At 36.0% G+C, this 23478-nt stretch overlaps 1 protein-coding gene across 1 annotated transcript; it reads right to left on the bottom strand.

Annotated features, from left to right (window-relative positions):
- Positions 1–16850: 16850 nt before the first annotated feature.
- Positions 16851–17994, bottom strand: LOC110668513 (E3 ubiquitin-protein ligase ATL41). Its single transcript, XM_021829786.2, has one exon. It carries the CDS (start codon positions 17935–17937, stop codon positions 17116–17118), a length of 822 nt encoding a protein of 273 aa, XP_021685478.2. The 5' UTR covers positions 17938–17994; the 3' UTR covers positions 16851–17115.
- Between the last annotated feature and the right edge of the window lie 5484 nt (positions 17995–23478).

Genomic DNA, 23478 nt, shown 5'->3' with positions numbered 1-23478 from the left:
TTAGCTGCTTGCCCATTAGCCTTCGAATAAGCATTTAGAATGCAATTAATTTTCTCAGCTTCAGTGGATGATGCCCTAGAAAAGGCAATTAAGTCATCAGCAAAAAGAAGGTGAGTAACTATTGGACTCTGCCTAGACAAAGACATCCCTTGTAAAGAAGACTTCCTTATTTGATGAGACAAACCCTCCACACAGATAAGGAAGAGGTAAGGAGACAGGGAATATCTTTGTCTAAGACCTCTAGAAGGAATTATCAAACTAGATTTGTGGCCATTGATTAGTAATGAATAAGTTACCATGGTAACACATTCCATTACACATGAAATCCACTATTCATGGAAGCCAAAACACTACATCATATGCTTTAGATATTGCCATTCCACACATTCATACACCTTACTAATGTCCAATTTGACTACCATACCATAGTTCCTCCCTCTTGTCCTTTTTTTGAAATTATGCATTATCTCATGACTAATGAGGATGTTATCAAAAATTAGTCTACTTTTAGTAAAGGCACTCTACTCCTCCCCAATAATCTGATTAATGATCGGCTGTAATTTGTAGGTTAAGATTTTAGCAACTATTTTATAAAACACTGTACATAAACCTATTAGCCTTAAATCCCTCATAGTTTTGACTTGTTTAACCTTAGGAATTAAAGTAATGACTGTGTGATTGAAGTTCTTTAACATTCCTCCCTCCTAGAAGAAACTTTGAACTACCTTACAGATATCATTTCCCATAATATTCCAGTTGTCATGACCTGACCAGGGGTCATAACCGGCGCCAGGGAACAAGTCAGTTTAGGGCTGTCAGAACTCGTAGCAAGCCTAAGACTAAAAGCTTTGACTTTTTAAGGGCTCACATAACTACTTTGGAACTTTCTTTGAAGTTTAAGGGTGGTTCTTTTCTCCCTAAGATTTAGATTCAATAGAAAGAGTTTAAAACATTTAATGTATTATGCAGAAATTTCTTTTTTTGATTTGGGTTTTTGCCTTCGCATACTTTATTTTACTTGTATGGCTAAGCTCTTTCTATATCCTTTGTAAGATTATTATGAATCACATAACTTTCTTTTGTCAAACAAAGGCTTTCTTAGATTTGTTTCCCTAGGAAGAGCATGCACATAAACCTTTACTTACTTTTCTTTGTCCTAGCCATTCAGCCTTTGTCAAGCATAAACTTTAGGATGGTCCCTCCAAGAAACTCCTTTTATTTGGTCATAACATCATTTTTAACTGCGTCCTATTAATCACACTAGACTTTACTCTTTGTAACATTCATCTACCCTTGGTATTAATTACCAAGGAGGTTCTTTGAATACCCCAGTAGACTTTCGCTTCATGTTTCAAGTTTAGTGTGACTAATAGAACAACTGCTTTAATTTTCCTTTATTACATAATTTATGCAATATTCATCAAAGTGCTATGGAGATGACCTAACTGATTGGTCCTGTCCTTTTCCATATCATATCCATAAAACATCTATTTATTTCCTAGGACTCCACATTCCATTACATCTAAAACTATAAAACATTATTAAGCTCTTCCATTTCATTCTACAAGAAACAATTCTCTAACACATGCATCTATACCAACCTACTGGCAAGCACATTCTCATGTCATCATACATTAGTCTTACATGGCCACTCTACAAGCATAAACATACAACCATAATACATCAAAACAATTTACTTACATGACACGAAGACATAACGTAAGTACATAATTGGAACTAAAACTTATACACATGACATTACATTATTACATAACTTAAAAAATCTATGCTATTACACATTTAATTCCCTCCAATGCTAAAACCTTTATAAGTTCTTATGCATCAGCTACCTGCAAAACCTATTTTGATTTGGGGGGAGAGAAGGGGGAGGCGGGGAGGGGGAGGGGATATGTTGAGCTGGGAGACTCAATAAGTATAAACTACTTAAACAGCCACATTCTTTCTTTTTATTTCATACATATGATTGTCAAACACATGAATGAATGCAACAATCATCAATCATGTGTAAATATAGTAGTCATGTCACCAGTGACTCCCCAACAATTTAATATGCAGGGCAAAAAAAAAAAAAAAGAGGAGGTGAAAACCTGAAAGGGCGCTCCTAGCAAAATGTGCAGATGAGAAAGTGAAAACCCGCAAGGGCGCTTTTTGCAAAATAAGAAAGGAGTGGAAAACAGAAAGGGCATCCTAAGAAGTGAGTAAGAGAAGGAAATTGTAGGCCAAGTCTTGGGACTCATTCTCCATTAATCATTTATCTTCGGAACCTTGTTAAGTACACTTCGATCGGAAAAACTTCTTGTGTTAGGTTTGCCTTGCTTTTTTAGCATTTTTAATTTTCTGCATTTTAATTCATGTCATCAACCTCTGGTTCCTTGATCCAAGTTGATTTTAATTTTCAGCATTTAAATTCCTGTCATCAACCTCTGGTTTCTTGATCCAAGTTTATTTTAATTTTCAACATTTTAATTTCCAGTTATCAATCTCTGGTTCCTTGATCCAAGTTGATTTTATTTTTCAGCATTTTTAATTTCCTGTTATTAACCTCTAGTTCCTTGATCCAAGTTGATTTTAATTTCCGGCATTTTAATTTTCAGTTATCAACCTCTGGTTCCTTGATCCAAGTTGATTTTAATTCTCAGCATATTAATTTCTAGCTATCAACCTCTGGTTCCTTGATCCAAGTTGATTTTAATTTCTAGCATTTTAATTTTCAGGTTGATTTTAATTTCCAGCATTTTAATTTTCAGTTATCAACCTCTGGTTCCTTGATCCAAGTTGATTTTAATTTTCAGCATTTTAATTTCCAATTATCAACCTCTGGTTCCTTGATCCAAGTTGATTTTAATTCTCAGCATTTTAATTTCTAGGTTAATTTTAATTCTCAGCATTTTAATTTCCTGTTAGCAACCTCTTATTCCTAGATCCGGGTTGATTTTAATTCTCAGCATTTTAATTTTCAATACCCCAACCGCCTAAAATATGGGTCCAAATCTTCATATAATTCCTATACGAGAGAATTTCATTCTCTTTAATAGAAATTATGTAAAGAGGGGCAGCTGTCAACACCATATTTTGGCCGACCTTCGAAGTCAAGGGACTTTAAAATTGACTTTATTATCTGCTCTCAACCGATGTCCTTGGATCACAAATGACTTTTCCGAACTCACCGATTGCTCGACCATGGAATAAACCGATCGCACACTTAGTTAATTGTTTTCCGATCTCTTATCAGATGGGTTCAAATCAATATTGGGTCTCCGGACCATCCAGTCTTGCCTACTGATGCTCTCAGATCCCTCTGTACAAATATTGTAGAACTTCATTTGACTAATGAGGTGATCGGGCTTCTCGTTTAAAGACCCTAGATTTTCCTTAAAACAAAGTTAAGGTTGTTATCCGGTCTAATGACAATTCCGATCTTAAGAGTTCAAGTCAATGTCAAGTCTTTGCAATTCTAATGTTCTAAGCTTTACCCGGTATTTGGTCATGGCTTAGTCCGATCTCATATTTACGTGTAATGTTTTTCCGATCTCTTATACTCTGATTAATAATCGCTTTCAAGTTTAATGTTCAAATACGTTCAAACAATTAAGTACTCATATAATTTGGACGCTTTCCGATCTCATCAAGAAATTGAACAAAAAGGATTTCTATTCATTTCAAAGTAAAATATATACAGGTCATTCAATAGGTGGATCACCCCCAGCCTGCTCCCCAGGTGCATCATCCGCTCTCTGATTCTTTCTCTCTCTCTCCGGCTCCTCGTTGCTCTCTTCTTCGGCCTCTAGAATGAGCTGATTCATCCAGAAGAAGTCCTCCTCAGGATAACGCTTCCTCAACTCTGCCAGGAGATCATTATGGGCATTCACATATGCCCTAGCCTCTTTCGTTGTGCTTTCCTCTTCCTTGGCCTGGAGCTCCTCCTCCTTGGCCTGGAGCTCCTCCTCCTTTGCCTGAAGCTCCTCAGAAAAATGAGCGAGATTGGTAGATCGACCAGCCCGGGAGTCTTCAAGTTGCTACTCCACCTCCGGTATCCTCTCTTCGTAATGCTTCATTCGATCTTCCATTCTGGCGATGTAGTCATTAGCAGAGGAGAGTTGAGCTTGTGTAGCTGAGGCATCTTGGACCACTTTAAGAATCTCCCTCCTTAAGGCGTGGGCTTTCTCTCGGATTACATGTTAATTGGCAATAGCCTCCAAACCCAAGCTCATTGTCTGAGTTAGAATATCATCGATGCTCTCCTCTGCCAATATGTTCTGATCTTCTTGGAAGCAAATAGAGGCGCCCATGACTTTGCCTAAGCTAGGGTTCCCTCGGGTAGAACTATTCCTTTCTAGTGATTGGATCAGGAGTTGAACGCCCCCGAGAAAGCGTCCTAACAGTAGGACCAGAAAACTCCCCTTCCATATTGGAAGGGATCGGAGGAGGCGGGGGAGGCGAAAGTTTGATCTGCTAAGGAGGAGGAATGATAACCTCTACTTCTGGAATTGGTTGCTCCTAAGGTCAGGGAGGGGAGCTCGGTACCTCTACCAATTCTCGCTGAGGAGTCTGAGCAGCAGTAACAGTGGCCTCCTTCATCGCCCATACCTTTCAGGAGACCTCCCTCTTTCGCTTGCAGCTCTCCTTAGAAGCATCGCTACCAGCCATACCTACACAGAGAAGAAGTTAGTGAGTTCGCTAAGATTCAGAGGCTAGAGATATGGATTGTACCAGGAAAGAGGTCAGAGAGCTAAAGCTCGTAGTCTTCATCAGTGATCAGTCGCATCATCCACCACTTCAGTTAGGCCATAACCGCATCTAAGCACAAGAATTTGTGGGTGGACGCCTGAGAATTTAACTCTTTCACCATGGCGTCTTCGTCCTTATTTAAGGTGATCTTCTTCGAAATCGAAGTGACCAGGTGTTGCCAACTTCGTGGGATACCCTCAAAGCTTTTTGAAATTTTGCTCCTCAATATAAAGAATCGGTTCTTCCAGTTCTTCAGCAAAGAAGGGAGATCGGTGAAGAGCCCATAGTTCGGCTTTGCCTGAAAGAACCAAAACTCATTATCCTTCCTTTGGGCAAGCCTGTGCAGCTCAACAAAGGCTTTAGCCATGGGCTCTAGTTTCTTAGCTCGGCAGAGACCCCGGAAGGCTACTAAAGTCCTCTAGGATTTCGGATGCACTTGAGCTATCAAGACACGGTGGAACTTTAGGACGGCTTTGTAAAATTCGTCCAAAGGAAAACGAAGTCCGGCCTTCAGCTACTCTTCGTATGCCATGATAAGATCGCCTTTATCAAAGAAGTGATCGGCCCGAAGATCGCCATGGCATTTGATTAGCTCAAAAAAGTCGATCCGCAGATTATACTCTTGGCTTATAGATTGGAGATCGATTTCTCTCAGGACCGAAGGCAACTCATCAACTGGTAGGTTTTCTCTTCTAAAAAACTCTCCTAGCCTCGGTCTGGTGGCCGAACCAGTAACTGGAACGATGGCTGTGTTGGGACGTCCTCTTGGCCCAGTCGCATTGCCTTCTTTGAGGTCCACGAAATATGGATGGAAGGTGGGCTTGCAACTCTCTGACCCTTGGCACCGCTCATTTTCAGAAAAACAAAAGAAAATAACCAAGAAAAGAAATCAAAACCCTTACCGGAGTGTGATCGGCGCCTGAAAACTTAAGAAAACGAGAGAAAATGTTGAGATTACTAAAGAAGCTCTAAAAATGACATAAGGAGACAACTGACTCACCTCTCCCCTTTTTATACCCGTCTGAGCTTTAAATGCTCGCGAAGTCCCAAGCGACGCATCGGTTAGTGGAACTGGCCTCTTCCTTGACACGTCGCAAGAAGGTTCTAGAAACATAATAAAATTAAATAAATGAGATCGGTTAGTCAGGGTCATCGGATTGAGCAAACTTCCAAAACCACGGATTCGCTAATGGCTATTCATTTAGAGATCAGTAGGATACACATATCAGATATCATAAAATAACTAATGCAATAATAAGACAAACATTTAAACAAAAATTTCATTTCATTTCCAAAAGATCGGATTACATCATTTGGGTGATCTCAAAAGATCAGATTACATCATTAGCACGATCTCTAAAGATCAGATTACATCATTTGGGCGATCTCTAAAGATTAGCACTACATCCTACCTAGCTTAAGACTACTCTTAGGTTCAAAAAGCAGGCCTATGTTAAAGCCTAGTCTTGTGGCTGAATCAAAAGATATGTTTGATTAGAAAGCCAGCCAAAAATGTTGGATACATGTGCAGCTCAGATGGGGTGACTATGACTCTCATGATATTGAGCGGAGTCATCGCCGATGTCATCGACCAAAATCGAGCTGCAGTCGAGACGCCCGATGTGGATGGGAGCCAAATGAACTTCAAGAGGCGGTCACAGACATTAAGATTAAAATTAGCAGTCCTCTTGCTCGAGATCAGTCCACTGATTATACCAGTAGACCGATTCGAGATCGGCACGATCGTCACTTTCGATCTTGATCGGTAAATTAGTCTAGTTCCCTCACTGTCATCAGATAATGTCCTCATGGTTCTCCGATCACTGAGGTCATAAATTTTTAGGCGAAGGGCGAAGAAAATAGTAGGAAAAAGATCAAAAGTAGCCACCATAATCAGAATTATTACTAGAGAAACTACAATTGGAGAAATGAAGCATTGAAAAACTAAAGGAGGAAAATGAAAGTGTGAAGGGGATTTTCCGTAGGTGCATATATATAGGGTCTGGGCATTTATTACATACAGAAACCGAAGTGGATGCATCGGTAACTGAAGAATTAATTGCTTTGACCAAGGCAAGTCAGATAAAGAGAAAAAATCTAGAATGGGAGAGATCGGGAAATGAGGGGGGACCCGATACTAGAGAGATCGAAAAAAAAGAGGGTCATAATAGGGAGATCGGAAGAAAATAGAGATCAGAAAGCGCTGAGAGATTAATAACTTTCAATTAACTCTCTTCATCATCAGGGCCAAGTTAGTTAAAGTGTTGCAGGCGTGATCAAATCCTCACCACACGCCTCATCTGCAGAAACGCCCACCTAGCTGACAGATGCCAAAATAGTTATGGCAATCCTGTACATCTCGATCTCCATCGATGATCATAATCTTAAGGATGGACCTAGAGCCCTTAGATCAAAAAGTAGATGACAGGTTCGGCGCTTTTTGTTCCCAGCCTTCGGATCCATTTTGTAATGCAAGACCCTGAGCCGTTGGATTAAGAGAAGAAAGGACGGATATTCTGAATGGAATCCCAACTCTTCATTTTGATTCTCTTTAATTCTCATACATCAGATTATGTCCTTTTGAATCTAAACCCTCCGTCTCCCCTGGCAAGATCCTGACCCTTCATTATGGGCACCCGTTCCCTATAAATACCTGCATGCAATACTGTAGAAGGGTGGGGCAAAAAAGGAAAAGGTGGTGATTATAGTGGAAAGACTCTAAAATTTTATTCAGTCTTGCTACTTACCATTCTGAGCTTTCGTAGTGTTGAGAAACTTTAGAAATCAGTTTTCTTAAGTATTTTCACAAAAAGGGAGCTTTGAACCCTGAGATTTTTATTTTCAGTGCCTGTTCATTACTCTATTCAGTTTCATTCTCACCGCTCTATTATCAGCATGTTACTCTCTAAGCTCAACTTGGTTTCGATCTATTCCCATTACGTAAGGCAAGTTCGAGTCCTTCTGCTGTCAACTTTCACCTCTACAAGATTTGTGGACACTGGAAATAGCTCATCTGTCTCCTCAACTTCCCACAAGTAAGTGTATAGACTATCATTTTGTCGAATACTCGTGCTTTATTTTCTCCATTTTTATTCTTAAAATTTCTTTTATATTTAGTTGCACTAAAATCTCAAAGTAGATTATCCAGGCCAATAGTTATTTCCCGGGTCTTCTTTTTTTATTCATTCGTAAACTCTATTTATCATCTCTTAGTTTTCATTTCCTTCAAGAATAAACGTTCATGTCGTAGACAACTTGTAGATAATCTAAAGGATATAGGTAGAAGTATCTTAACATGAGAGTTTCGAGCATGAATGAATAAAAGTGACAAAAGATAGGTGTAGCAAAAGGTCGAATGGATCAGAAATAAGAATAGGTCAAATAAACAAGTTGTGAGATTGGGCCTCAGAATGAAACAAGGCGAAAATACAATAGATCGGGAATTAAGATGAGATCGGATCCCGGACTAGCGACAAAAAGAGATCGGATATCACTAATCGAAGAGTTCTAATAAAATGATCAGGCGGAAGATCGGCAAAGAGTTCGGTCTTTCGTCCACTATCTAGTTATAAGGTCTCGTAGGTTAGGAAAAGCTTTATTCGGACCTCCTGTGTCCTCGGTACTCTATTCCCATAAAAGGGGGGGTCCAAAAAGACCCTTTACCTGAATCCTTAGCCCTAAGTTCTTACAAAACTCTATTCTAATGAACATATTAAGAGTTCGGGGAAGAGTTCTTACCTAGACTCAGTTTAATTTTTAACGCAAATACATTAGGAATTCGGGGGAGAGTCCTTACCCGAGCTCGGTTTAATTTTTTTTTTTTTTTTAAAAAAAACATAATATATTAAGAGGTCGGGGGAGAGTTCTTACCCGATTCTCAACCAAAATCTTAAAAATATGTGGAGATCGGAGGAGAGTTCTTATCCGAAATCCTTCACTTGAATTTTTAACAGGATACTTTAAGAGATCGGGGGAGAGTTCTTACCCGATTCTTAACTAAAATCTTAAAAATATGTAGAGATCGGAGGAGAGTTCTTATTCGAGATCCTTCACTTAAATTTTTAACAGAATATTTTAAGAGATCGGGGGAGAGTTCTTACCTGATTCTCAACTAAAATCTTAAAATATGTGGAGATCGGAGGAGAGTTCTTATCCGATATCCTTCACTTAAACTTTAAACAGAATACTTTAAGAGATCGGGGGAGTGTTCTTACCCGATTCTCAGCAAAAATCTTAATAAAATATGTGGAGATTGAATAAGAGTTCTTATCCGATATCTCCCACTCAAACTCTTAACAAAATACATCAAGGGATCGGGAGAAATTTCTTACCCAAATTCTCTTAACTAAAATCCAAATTAAAATATCACAACTTCAATATACAAAGTAACCCCTAAACAAAAATCCGCTACACGACGCCTACTCACTAAGGATCATCTCATGTACTCATGTTCTTGGGTAGCCCTGAATAGTGGAATATCAAATTTTCCTTTTATCCATATAAAGGATTAACATCGTCACTCCAATCCCTCTAATTACCAATTTTAATTTATAAAGAGTACTGTCACAATAGATTTTGCGGTCGCCTGGTCGATCACTCACCGAAGTGGGAAAAAGTGAGGAGTCGCCACCTTAGTTTTGAGGGAAACTAAAGAAAACCATTTGAGAAGTTAAATAAAAAATGAAACCACTTCAAAACAGAGATTCTAAGTTCGGGGTCCGTAAACGGGTGGGGAAGGTGTTAGGCACCCCACCTCGTCCCTTAATAAGGGTAAGTAGATTTAATTCTGCGTCCTTTATAAATTAGTTAGGAGGGCTTAGACGGCAATGTTAATCCTTTTGGTAGAAGGAATATTTGATTTTTCACTAAATTTGGATCACCCAGATACATAAGTAAATGAGACAACCTTAGTGAACGGGTGTGAGAATCGGATAAGAACTCTCCTCCGATCTCTTTTAAGTTGTTTATTAAAATTTTGAGGGGAGACCGGATAAGAACCCTCCTCCTCCTATCTCTTTTAAGTTATTTATTAAAATTTTGAGGGGAGACCAGATAAGAACCCTCCTCCGATCTCCTTTAGAGTTATTTATTAATGTTCTGAGTTGAGACCGGATAAGAACTCTCCTCCGATCCCTATTTAATGTTTATTAGAATTTTGAGTTGAGACCGGATAAGAACTCTCCTCCGATCTCTTTTTAATAGTTATTAAAATTTTGGATTGAGACCGGATAAGAACTCTCCTCCGATCTCTTTTAAATTAGAATTTTGAGTTGAGACCGGATAAGAACTCTCCTCCGATCTCTTTTAAATTAGAAAGGAGCCTGAAAGGGATTTTTTCGATCTCCCGAATTTTGGTGTCTTAAGAACCTAAGGATAAGGATCCTTAAATTTAAAGAGGTTGGGGATAAGATTTCTCGATACCTTTTGGCTAGATGGGGAAAACTAGACTTGATTTACCGACCTTCCATGTATTCATTTTACCAATATCTATTGATGCCTGACCTATTCTGTTTCGTTTACTTTGGTTTTATTCCAATTTATGACATTTTTGTCAAATGGTTGTTTACGTCAACCTAATAGTTTGGCTATCTTCCTGACATGTTATTCAGGTCCTCTCTTTTAAAGGAGACCTCTAAGTTGCAGCTACCTACGTTTACCCAACCATTTACATACTACTAGGAGTTAGAAAACTTGTTTTCAGAAATGACGGAGATCAATAAAATGAACTGATCACTAAAAAGATGATTTGAGAGTGACTTTCTTTGGGATTGCTTGTGCAGAAATGATCTTGAAGAAAATCGCAGATGTGAGAAGAACAAGGAAAATGCGGGAAATAAACGTAGACACTTAATAAAACAGTAGCATGAACTCTTACAACAACATTTTTCTTGGGTTCTCTTGTACAAAATAATCTTGAAGAAAGTTACAGATGTATGAAGAACAAAAGAAGTGCGGAAAATAAACGTAAACAGCAGTATGAACTCTTACCTGTGAGGAGCCGGGTCTACTAAAATAGTTACGGGGTGGCAAACAGGGATAAGACAGTGGACTGATTAACCTGAGGGTGGTGTTCTTCGTGAACTGGAGGGTGCTTAGCTAAAATGCGACCAGATCAAGATGAAAAGAACCGAGTGGAATGAAGTTGAGCTTGGACAATGAAAACAGAGATGATAAAAGGCAGAAAGTGAGAGTGTGACCAGATAATGAACAAACTGGAAATGTAGAGTTCCAGTATTCAGAATCTTTTCAAGAAAAACACTTCAGAAAACTTGTTTCAAAAGTCTTTTTGATTGACACTTCTAAGTAGCAGAGTAGTAAACTAAATGAAATTTCAGAGTTCCTCTGCTATAATAATGACCTCTTGTCTATTTTTCTTGCTCGTCAGTCCCTTGAGCAGTTTTATGCGGTATTTATAGGAATCGGGTGCTCTTCGTGAAGGGTCGGGATTTATTTGAGGAGATGGAGGGTCGAGATTTGAAGGACATGATCGGAGGTTCAGAATTAAAGAGAATCAAAAAGAATGGTTAATATCACTATACATAATATTTTTCATTTTCTTCTTTCCATCCGACGTCCCAAATTTCCTTGTCCGAACGATCCGAGGGCTAAGAGCGAAAAGACGCTGGTATTGTCGTCTTCTCTCTTGATCTAAGGGTTCCGGGTTTGTCCTTACAAGTGGGATCAACGTTGGAGATTGGGATGTACAGGATCACATGACATACCACAGTACTGTCAAGATTGCGGGCGATTCTTAGGCGTGCGGTGGAGATCTCGTCTGCAACGCCTTAACTACCTCGGCTCTGATTCTGACGACGGTTATTGGAATTTGTCTTATTCTTTTTGCCTACCGATCCCTCCTCTTTTCGATCTCTTTCACATGTTCTTTCCGACCTTTCATGCTGATCTCCCACCTTCCGATCTACTATTCCGATCTTTTCCCTTCTTCAGGTCTGATCTGGTCAAAGTATTAATTGTCCCTCGATTCGGCGTTAAGCCGTTTCGCTTCGACAATAAATGCTCATTTTCCCCTATATATACTCCTGTCGACAGAGACATTTCTTTCATCTGATTTTCCTCTCTTATTTTCTTACTTTCCCTGTTCTAGCTGCTCCGGTGGAAGTTCTGGCTATAACTGTGGCTTTGATCTTTTTCCGATGAACTTCTTTACTCACCGACTGAAAATTCACGATCCCGGTGATCGAATGACCTTTACTGACGATGGTGAGAGGACTGGATTTGACCGATCTGTATTGCGGACCTTGGTTGTACCGATCTCGAGTCGCTCAACTGAGTTCATTCGGCTTCTCATCGCATTGGGTGTTCCGACAGCGTCTTTCCTCCACATTGGGTGTTCCGACAGCGGGTCGGTTTCGAGTGGTAACATCGGTGACGATGTCTCTCATCTTCATGGGAGTCATAGTCACCCCATCTGAGCTGTACATCTATCCGATGTCAATAGCCGGTCTCCTGATCGAACACCTCTTTTGATTCAGCCACGAGACTAGGCTTTGACATAGGTCCTTTAGATAGGATGTTCCACTGGTCTCTAGAGATCGCCCAAATGATGTAATCCTAAAATGTAATCAGATCTCTAGAGATCGCCCAAATGATGTAGTTAGACCTTTATTGTAGTCCGATCCCTAGAGATCGCCCAAATGATGTATTTTATTTTCAATGCAATCCGATCTCTAGAGATCACAGAAATGATGTGATCCAATGTTAGTGTAATCCGATCTCTAGAGATCGCCCAAATGATGTAATCCGATCTTTTGAAAATAAAGACTTTATTTTATCGGTTATCATCTTATTGACTATTTTTCCAATCTCTAATGTGGTTATCCGATCTGGTTCTTTACCTGAATGACACTTAACTGATCCTTTATTCAAAATATTTAACTTATTATGCCGATCTCCAATTAACCCATCTCGAACATTCGGATATTTGAGAGAAGTGTCGAGCAGTGTCGAGTCCCACCAATCGATGCGCCTAGAACCTCGCGAGCATTAAATGCTCGGACTAGTATAAATAGGGGTGCGATGGTTAGCCAGTTGTTCTCACATTTCATTATCAAACACCTGCTCACAACTTCAAGCTCTCGTTTTCTCAAGTTCTTCCGACGATCGACTCGGTAAGGGCTTTGATCCTCTTTTAATTTAAATTCTTTGTTTCTTTTGAAAATGAACGGTGCAGAAGGTCGAGAGCGCGAGCCCTCCTTCGATTCGATTCGTGGTCATCGTCTGATGAAGAAGAGGCAGTCGGGCCAAGCGTTCAACAAGAACCTCCCAGGGCCTCCGCTCCAACTCGGGGGCGGGTCATACCATCGAGGCTCGCACCTTCTTCAGGGAGAGAGACTCTCCCTATAGACGAGCTACCGTCGGTTCTTCGAGAATCCGATCTGCAATCGTTTAGCCAAGAATATAACATTCGGCCTGATTCGTACGAGCTAATCAAGTGCCACGGCGATCTTCGTGTCGATCACTCCTTTGAAGAGAATGACATGGTTATGGTGTACGAGGAACAGTTAAAGGCCGGTCTGAGGTTCCCTCTAGACGATTTCTATAAGGAGGTCCTAAAACTTTACCGAGCATGCATTGTTCAAATTCACCCCAACTCGTGGCGGATCTTGGTAGCCTTCCGAGGTCTATGCCGAGCTAAGGGAATCAGACCTACGACTAAGGTGTTCGCCGAGCCGCAGACTAACTCGCCAAAGGATGACGACACCTGGTTCTTTCAGCGAAGCCTCATTGCGGCTCTTTTCCTATCTGACCTCATCCCTTAATAATTGGAATAAACTTTTCTTAATTCTGAGGATCAAAGATCCTATCTGCTTTGAGTACTTCCCTCGTAGTTGTGGTACCGGGGCCCTTGCTTCCGAGGCACATTACCACAGTCGAGGAAAGTTTAATAGTGATGGATCTAAAGAGTCAGGCCGCCACTCAAAAGTATTCTTGTTTGGATGCGGTGACTGCCGAGCTGCACCATTGGACTATTCAATTGCTCACCGGCCAAGACCGCGAACTTCCGCTCTCTGACCTCGGCATTGGTATTTTCTATATCTCAGTTCTCACGACCTTAGCGATCTCACTAACCTTTTCTTTGTGCAGGTATGGCGGGTGGTGAGGGTTCTAGGAAGCGGAAGAAGGAAAGGGAGATCTCCCGGAAGATAAAGGAGATGAAGCGTTCGGAACGACTTCAAACACCCGGTCATGAGCCTGGGGAGATACAAAGAGACCCGCCTCAACCTTCGGGTCCGCCGACCTCAGAAGCTGTCCGATCTCCTCCTAGAACGGAAGAGCAGCCTCCACCTCTCCCAATTGTTCCAAGCACAGAAAGGGGGCCTACTCAAGCTTCTGGGAGGACCTCTTCTCGTGGCGCTCAAATACTGATCGACTCCTTGAAGAATAACCGGACTGTTAGAGAGAACCCAGATTTTGCCAAAGTCCTGGGGTCTACCATCTTCTTTCAGGAGGATCGGGACAGGCTATCCCGGAATGGTCTCGATGATATCTTGACTCGATCCATGAGCCTAAACGTAGAGTGTCTGGTGAACCAGACCATGGTTCGGGAAAAGATTCGTCGTGCAGGTAAGGAGATCGGGAAGAAGAATGAGGAACTGGCTTCCCTCCGATCCCAACTCTCATCCGCTCGGGATTATATATCTCAAGTCGAGGGACGGGCAAAGTTCCATGAAGACAGGCTGGCCGAACAGAATCATATTTTGGCTGAGAGGGACCGTGCTCTTGGGGAAGTCCAGGCGCTTCACGCCAACGAAGCTGCTCAGGTCGCCCAACTCATCGAGGAGCTTAAGGAGAAAGACGAGGAGCTTAAGGCGAAGGATGAGGAGCTTAAAGAGAAGGATGAAGAGATGGTGACAGGGATAGCCGGAGCCTATGTGAATGCTCACAAGGACCTCTTGGCCGAACTCCAGAAGCGCTACCCTGAAGAGGACTTCTCCTGGATGGCCGACCTGGCTCCTGAGGGCGACGATGAGGACAGTGGGGAGGAAGCCGAGGGTGAGAGAGAGTAAGCGAGAATGTAAATCAGTGGGGTGATCCCCACCAATAACTTGTACAAATTATGAAATGAAATGGAATGCCTCTTTGTTCAATGAAGGGTTGCGATCGGAAAATTTTAAACCATTGTTTGTCTGAGTATTTGATTGTATGAGCACAGCAAGACAAAAATGCAATTATTAATCTAAGTATAAGAGATCGGAAAGCACAATAAGCATTAGATCGGTGGGGAAGAAATTCTGAACGGGACTTGATTAAAATTGAAAATTTAACTTGAAAACTTAAGATCGGAACCCTCGTTAAACCGAACCAAAACCTTAGCTCTTAATCTTCCGAAAAGGAGATCGGCACTAAAACTGGTAAGAAAAGATCTAATGCTAATTCACTTCATTTATCAACAGAGATCAGGGATATACCCAAGAGATCGGTAAATGATTTGAGAAATCGGCAGGGCTTTAACGAATGTTAGGACTTAGCATTGATTCAATTCCTTTTAAGGAGAGTTCGGAAATATGGTCATCTGGTAAAGAAAAATGAAGGGAAGTCGGAAATGTCATTGGCTGGCCCAGGGAGACCTAGTGCTGGGGATCGGTTTCAAAGTCTTGTTGATTTTGGGGATTGGCCAAAATATGGTGTCGACAAGTACAATGTTAAATCTGCTTACCCTCGTTAAGGGACGAGGTGGGGTGCCTAACACCTTCCCCACCCGTATACGAACCCCGAACCTAGAATTTCTGTTTTCGAAGTTGTTTCTTTTTAATTTACTTTTATAAATGGTTTTCTTTAATTTCCCTCAAAATTAAAGTAGCGACTCTTCACTTCGCCTAATTCGGTGAGAACTCGTCCAGGCGACCACAAAAACCCTTGCGATACCCACCCAATCCACCTGTCAGCTCTTTTTTTTTTTTTATCTTATCTGATATTTTGTTTGGCTCAAAATGCTTTACTTCTTAGAAAATATTTTTTTAAAATTTATTTTTCTAAAAATTATGATATAAATGTGTTCGATATACAAATTAATTTCTTAAATAATAAATTTTCTATATATATACAAAATAATTTCTTAAATAATAAATTTTCTCCTAAATTACAAAACATAATAATACCTATAATATAATTAATTTAAAATATAACAAATTAAATAACAGATTGATAAATTATATCATACATAACTAAGAAAATGCAACTTACAAATTCTTTATAGACAAGTTACTTTCCTTGAAAAAAAAAAAAATATATATATATATATATATATATATATATGTGTGTGTGTAGAAAAGAAGTTAATTTTAATAATGTAAACTAAAAAGAGAGTTTTTTGCACTTCCCACGTGATAATTTGGTAATTGATTATCTGATATTAAAAAGAGTTAATTCATTATTATTTTAATTAATGTTTGAGGGATTTATATTACAAATTACATCAGAGACGCTATTGTCAAGTGTCTGAAATTCAGAAATAATGGGTTAAATTTATCTAATAATTTTTCCATACATGTTATTATAAATTATTCAATCGAATTATGAACTTTATTACCATTGTCCATCAGTGTTTTGATAAATGGGATTAGATTGATAAATCAAACCGATTACATCAAAATTTTCATTCAATATAAGTTTAATTTTTTTTTTGGTTTTTTATATTAAAAATTATCATATTATTTCTAAAATAATTAAAATTAAAATTAATAATAATATTTTATCAATCTATCTAATTTAAATGATTGAATATAATTGATTTTATTATACTTTTCATTGGAGGCAGTCAATTCCAAACCCAACTGTCAAAGCCAAAGATTTTGATTTTTCACAATAGCATGTTCACACCAAGTCAATGGATTTTTCCATTAAGTAATCTCCTTAGGTCACCAAACACTCAACTTTACCTCATTTTCATTTCTTTCTTATTCAAAGGAAGCAGGCAGGAAAAGTAAGGTGTAACTGCTTCCCAAATTAATGTGCATATATAGAGACCTAACTTGCATGACTCACATTCAAACAATAAAAAATTATACATAACTAAATAGGAATACATAAATAGAAAAGCAAATTTAAAAAAAAAAAAAACTTTTATAATGACAATAATCTAAAAATTCACAACTCTCTTGCAACATTTATTTTTTTTAATAAATATCGGAGTACCGAGTGTTCAAACCTGAATCTATTAAATGAGTGATATATCTTTACGCGTAACAAGCTAAGCTAACCTGACAACATCCATGCTAGCTTCAATGAATGAGGCAATATATAGGAGAAGTATACAACTAAAATCTAATAGAAAAAATAAAATTCTATAATAAACTGAAAAAATAATAAAATAAATAGTGCAAATAAATGCTATTTTACCAAAAATTATTGCCTCTCTAGATCTTGAAAACCTTCTTGAACCTCAGATTGAAGCCTTCTTGATGATCTTTCCCTGCTAAGTATCCTTCTAAAAGAGCTCAACCGAGAAATGGAACCACCAGCAGCCTTATTGCTAGAAGATTGATTTACACCATCGGACGTCCCCTCTACGCACACAGTTAATGTAGAATTCACCCTCTCCAACGGCGGTGCTGTCGCTGCAACACCAGCTGGACCCTCACGGGTCACCGGCTGAATCTTTGGCTCAGCCTCCGTGCGGCAGATGGGGCAAGTTGGGTGTGAACTTAACCATTTATCTATACACTCTGCATGGAAAGTATGGTTGCAATTAGGTAAAAGCCTTGCCATTTCTTGATCTTCAAGAACGCTTAAACAGACAGCACATTCTTTTGATGAGGAATCATCATTTTCATCATTGCCAGTTTGCTTGTAGACAAACATGGGAAGTGAAGCAATGACGGCGGGATCGAGACCGGTCTTGGGTGGCTCGCCGGAGTGATTATGGGCATCGGCAATTGGGAGTCCTAGGCTACGAATCAAAGCTCTCTGACGGGATTGGCGTCTGAGGATACATCTTACATAAAGATGGAGTAGTATAACTAGAACAACAACAAATGATAATGATACAATTGCAGCGAGCATGATCTTGCTGTTTAAATCATATGTGTTTCTGTGGGGAAATAGTGAGTCATCATGTTCACCGCCAACAATGGGTAAAAAAGAATTGCTGGTTAAAGAAGAGGGAGAAGGAGGGTGGAGGGGGAAATGAGGAGGGTGTGCCTCTGCCATGGCTGGTGATCTGGGCATATTGGAGGTTGTTTCAGAGAGTACAAGGAGGGGGATGGCTAGAGCTTTTTATTTGGGATTGTGTTTGTTTATTTATTTCTTATGTGGGCATGTGACTTTCGAAACGTGGAATAAGTGGAAATTGGATTTTTTTTCATTAATTTCTTTGAAAAACTAGAAGGTGCAACGCAAATTGCAAAACAATTTCTACATAGTTGACTGCTGAATGTTGAATTTTCTTTTTTGTTTGGAGTTATTATAATAACTTTGACTTCGTTTTTTATAAAATAAATTTTATTTTGTTAATAATTATACTTAATAAATTGATAAAGTTTAACTTAATAATTAAAGAAATAAAATACAAATAAAGTTAAAAAAAATTCATTTAACAGAGTTATAATGAAATAGTTGTAACTAATGAACTATGCAGCAAAAAACAAAATCATAATGGGCTAGTAATAATTGATAAGTTATACAGTAAAAAATAATTCTTTCTAATTTTATATAAAAGTGAACAATTTTTATATATTTTCACTTTTTACATAAAACGTAAAAAAATGTAAAAAGCTAATTACAAAAATAAAGGAAAAAAAATAAATCGTAATAAACATTCATCATGGTCTCATTTGGGGTCAACCCAACTGTTAAATTGTGGATCACAATGATTCATGGGTTTGAATATGATGTAACTCTTCTTAAACTCTAAATCGGATTAGATCAAAATCGATGATTTGATTTCATTTAAATTGACTTTTTAAAAAATAATAAAAGAATTAACAGTTAAATCGTGTGAATTTGAATTAAACCGAAATCATCATAGAATTAAAATCATCAAAATCAAAATTAAAATTAAAATTAAAATTAATCTCTTCACTATAATTCATGAGCCTTTCGTGATTAAGAATCAAATCAAAATGAAGACTTAACATTAAGCTAAAATAGCAAGAGAGGATACAGATAAATATTAAAAAGGGTGCCATGACCACCTAGATTGATAATTTTTTTATTTTTTTATTTTCATAAAAAATTATAAACATAAATAAATATATATTAAAATTTATTTTAGACCCTAACATGAATTGCTGCCTCCCTCCTTGGTAAGAATTTTTTTTTTCTCATACTCAATTCACTCTAAATATATAAATCACATATATTTATATATTAAATACATAATAAATTAAATTTAAAGAATTATTTATTGTTATCCTTACTTTGTCATTTAAGAGAGAGAGAGAGAGAGAGAGAGAGAGAGAGAGAGAGAAGTGGGATGCAAATGGCGTAAAATTTGGATAAGGACTGGACTGCTATACATTCCGTAGAACAATTATTAAAAATATTAATTAGTATTTTTTTTCGTTTGGTAAACAAGGCTGCTTTGTTGAATCGATGGATGGTCACGAGTCAACAAAGGAGACTTTTTTTTTTTTTTTTAAGAACAAAGAAGGCTTGTTTACTTCTCCGCACTTGCCAAAATTCCCACAATATCCCTATTGAATCACAAGCCAACAAAATTTTATTATTATTATTATTATTATTATTATTATTATTATTATTATTACAACTCTAGTTCTCACTACAATTAAATATATTAACTCTATATGATATTATTATTTTTAAATATTTAAAAAAATATTAAAAAAATAAAAAAATTTTAAATTTATAAATTTTAAATTATTAATTTTAAATCACATATTTAAAATTTAAAATTTAAATCTAAATCTTATAATCCAAGCGCAACCTAAACCATTTTTCACACTGTCATATAAAATAATATTTTCTAACTAAAATACCAAACGCATTTTACGCAAAGCTCTCTTCGCAGGAGAAAGCTAACGTATGCTTTACGTTTGCCTTTGTATTTGGTATGAATGAGTTGCCATTTTCTTTTCACACAAGACTTTTATTTAAGTCAACACTAACCACGTTTCTCAGGCTTTATTTTATTTTATTTTATTTTTTTTTTACTTGATCATGGACTATAATGATAACTGTCAAGAACTTTGTATCCTATTTAATATATTGTGATTTTTGTTTTTTTATTGAGATTTTATATGTTATTTTATTAATTATAAAAAATGGATAAATATTTTTTTACAACATATTTTATTTTAATAATTATCATATTCGATTCATATAAAAATTTGGAATCGAATAATTATTGAAAATTATCATTGAGTATTGAAATATGCAATTCCAACCATTTGATCAATTCAAATGTGTCATTAAAATATATAGTTTTATATTTAGTTTTTAAGATTTAAGATTTCATTTATTTTATGTCATTTGGGGTTAGTCTCTCATTAATGGAATATTAGTGGGAATTTAAAAATAATATAAAAAATAAATTTATTAATTGAACATCTTTCGTGTAATATAAAAGATAAAAAATATATATATTTAAGTTTTATAATCTTTTCTCTTTAAAATATTATGAAATACAAAGAAAAAAAATGGTGAATTCAATGACATGAGTCACGTTTCATACTAAGAAATAATGAGTTTCACGTATACATGATGAAAGAAAGTTCCATTTGCTCAAAGGATCAATGAGCACATGTTATGAAAGCTTTTTCCTTTATGTAGTTGCCATTAAATTCTTTAGGTGAAAGTGTGTTTTAACTCTTGAGTTTTACATCAAAGTGTTATTTATCATTTTTTAATTGCATTCTATTTGATATTTGAATTTTATAAAAATACGATTATTAAATTCTTAAACTTATGAAAGTGTAAATATTAAACCCGCATGCACAATCGTAAGAATTAAATGGTTACATTTTTATAAAATTTAAGGTGTTTAATGAAATGTAACTAAAAATAAGAATGTCAAGTGACTTTTCAAATAAAGATAAAAGATTGAAAAAAAAAAAAAAAGGGAGAAAGAAAGAAGCTTTTAGCCTAAATTCTATCACCTTTAAGCAAAACTAGTTAGGCGCACATGTAATGTGTTTAAAAACTCTCATTCATTTGCAATAATGTCTAGGGGGAGGTCCAGCCATTTAGCCATTGACCTTCCCCTCCCCCCTTTTCATTAAGATAATTGTTCCTTGGTTTTTAGCTGGTTTTTGTTTTGTTTTTTTTTGTCCTAGTTTTCTTTCATTCTCCATTATTTGGGGTCCTAGTACCCTTTTCTAGATGGGGTTTTTCATTGGGTTTCTATGGGATGCTTGCATGTGTTAGTCAGCTCCCCTGTAGTGGTTGAGAAGCTCTTTGGAGCATTGTTGGCTAGTAGATCTAGAAGTGAGAACTGTTTTGTTCACCTTTGCCTAGCCCTTTCCTAGTTTGTCCAACACCAGTCCCCGTCCTTAGTTGATCTTCTGGTGTATGTTGCATGCCCCATTCTCCATCTAGGTTTGAAGTGTTGAATAGGGACAAGTTTTGGTTTGACTTGGAGCTCAAAATCTCCCTCTGACGTTGTTGTTGCTCTCCCTGCGTGTTATACGCTAAAATTACCTCGTGGATTGCCCTTTGAAGGCCAATTAAGTGTCGATGTTGAAGGTGGTGTTGATGGAGGTGACTATAACGAAGGACGAAGATGAAGATGGTCCAAGTTAGACTCATTTTAGTCTAGAGATCCATGTACCTTAAGATTTGGGTCTTTATCTGGGCTTGGGTTGGAATTTGTAATACTACAACTTTTAGTGGACTTGAGCCTTGTAACCCATATTTCATTAATGAAATAAAAATGTGTAAACATTATGAACTTAGAAAATTTATTATATTTAAGAAAAATAATATAAGTATATTATGAAAAAAGAAAGATAATTTCGAGGTTTCAAGGTTTATTTTTTCTTTTTCCGGTTTGTAGCCAACGAAAGAATGTGTATTCATATAGCCTTGTTATTGCAATATATGCTTTTAACATCCATCTATTTTTATTTTATTTTTCTTTTTTTAAATTAAGTTTTTGATAAAAATTCTTAGAAAATTGAAAATTTGTAAATCTCAGGAATAGTCATTTCAAGAATAATGCTATTGAATTTTATTTTTTAGCACAAAAAATTTTTCAAGTGCTTTTATGGAAAATGATTAAGAGATCAATTTGATCCGCATTAAATATAGATCAATAGGGATAATGAGATCATTTTATGTATAAAATTAAGTTATTTTATTAAAATATTCTTTAGACTATTTTATGAGAGAATACAAAAATTTAAAATTTAAAATTTAAATTGTGTCTATTATATTTAGTGTAGCTACAAATTTTAATATAATTAAATATTTTATTTACTTTCTCTCTCTCCTCTTTTCTTTAATCAATGATTTTCTTTTTATCTTTAACTAGGTTTACACATTTAGAAAAAAAAAAGTTATTTACGTAAATTAAAAAACTTAAAAATAAAAATAAATAATATATTTTTATTTATTTATTTTATTTTAATGTGTAAATTAATATTAAAAAAAATATAATATATATTAGTTTATTATAATAAACAAATGATTAATCTGAATTTAAATTGATTAAATTAACATAATTAAATTAACAATATAAATTAATTAAATTGATTCGATTAATTTATATATGATAATAAATAATTAATTAATATTATAATTTCAAATGAATTCAATTGACTTAATTAAATTAAATATTTCATGTAAATAAATTTTATATTTTACTCAATTGAATCAATTAAAGGCTTAATTTACTAAAATATATGATCAATTTAACATGTCACATACTGAATTGATTCAGTTGGCTAAAATATATATTCAATTGAATCATTTAAATGATAATTGTTATAGTTGATACAAATATATATGAATGATGTGATATATCGCATACTCAATTGATTCAATTCACTAAAATATATATTCAATTGAATCTGTTAAATTATAATCGTCACAGTTGACTCAAAATATATATGGTCGATGTGATATTGTACATAATCAATTAATTCAATCTACTCAATTAATGACTCAATTGACTAAAATATATTATCAATGTAATATGTCATATACTCATTTGATTCAATTAACTAAAATATATATTAAATTGAATTATTTAAATGATAATTATCACAATTAACCTAAAATATATATGATTAATGTGACATTGTACATAACCAGTTGATTCAATTTACTCAATTAAATGCTCAATTGACTAAAGCATATGATCAATGTGATATGTCACATACTCAAAATGATTCAATTGATATAAATGTATATTCAATTGAATCAATTAAATGATAATTGTTATAATTGACTCAAATATATATGATCAATGTGATATTACATATAATTAATTAATTCAATTAACTCAATTAAAAACTTAATTGACTAAAATAAATTATTGAAGTGACATATTACATACTCAAATAGATTTAATTGATTTAAATATATATTCAATTGAATCAGTACAATAGTAATTTTTGTAATTGACACAAATATATATGATCAATGTGATATGTCACATACTAAAATTGATTTAATTGACTCAAATATATATTCAATTAAGTTATAGTTTTTACAATTGACTCAAATATATATAACTAGTGTAACATTACACATAATTAATTTGATTCAATTGACTCAATTAAAAACTTAATTGACTAAAATATATGATTA

Source organism: Hevea brasiliensis, chromosome 7, assembly GCF_030052815.1.
Source record: "Hevea brasiliensis isolate MT/VB/25A 57/8 chromosome 7, ASM3005281v1, whole genome shotgun sequence".
Taxonomy (NCBI): Eukaryota; Viridiplantae; Streptophyta; class Magnoliopsida; order Malpighiales; family Euphorbiaceae; genus Hevea; species Hevea brasiliensis.
The sequence above is the reverse complement of the archived record's forward strand: the minus strand, read 5'-3'. Positions and strand labels throughout refer to the sequence as shown.

Excerpts from the sequence above, each read along its gene's own strand:
- LOC110668513 (XM_021829786.2), bottom strand. The coding sequence starts at position 17,937 with ATGCCCAGATCACCAGCCATGGCAGAGGCACACCCTCCTCATTTCCCC.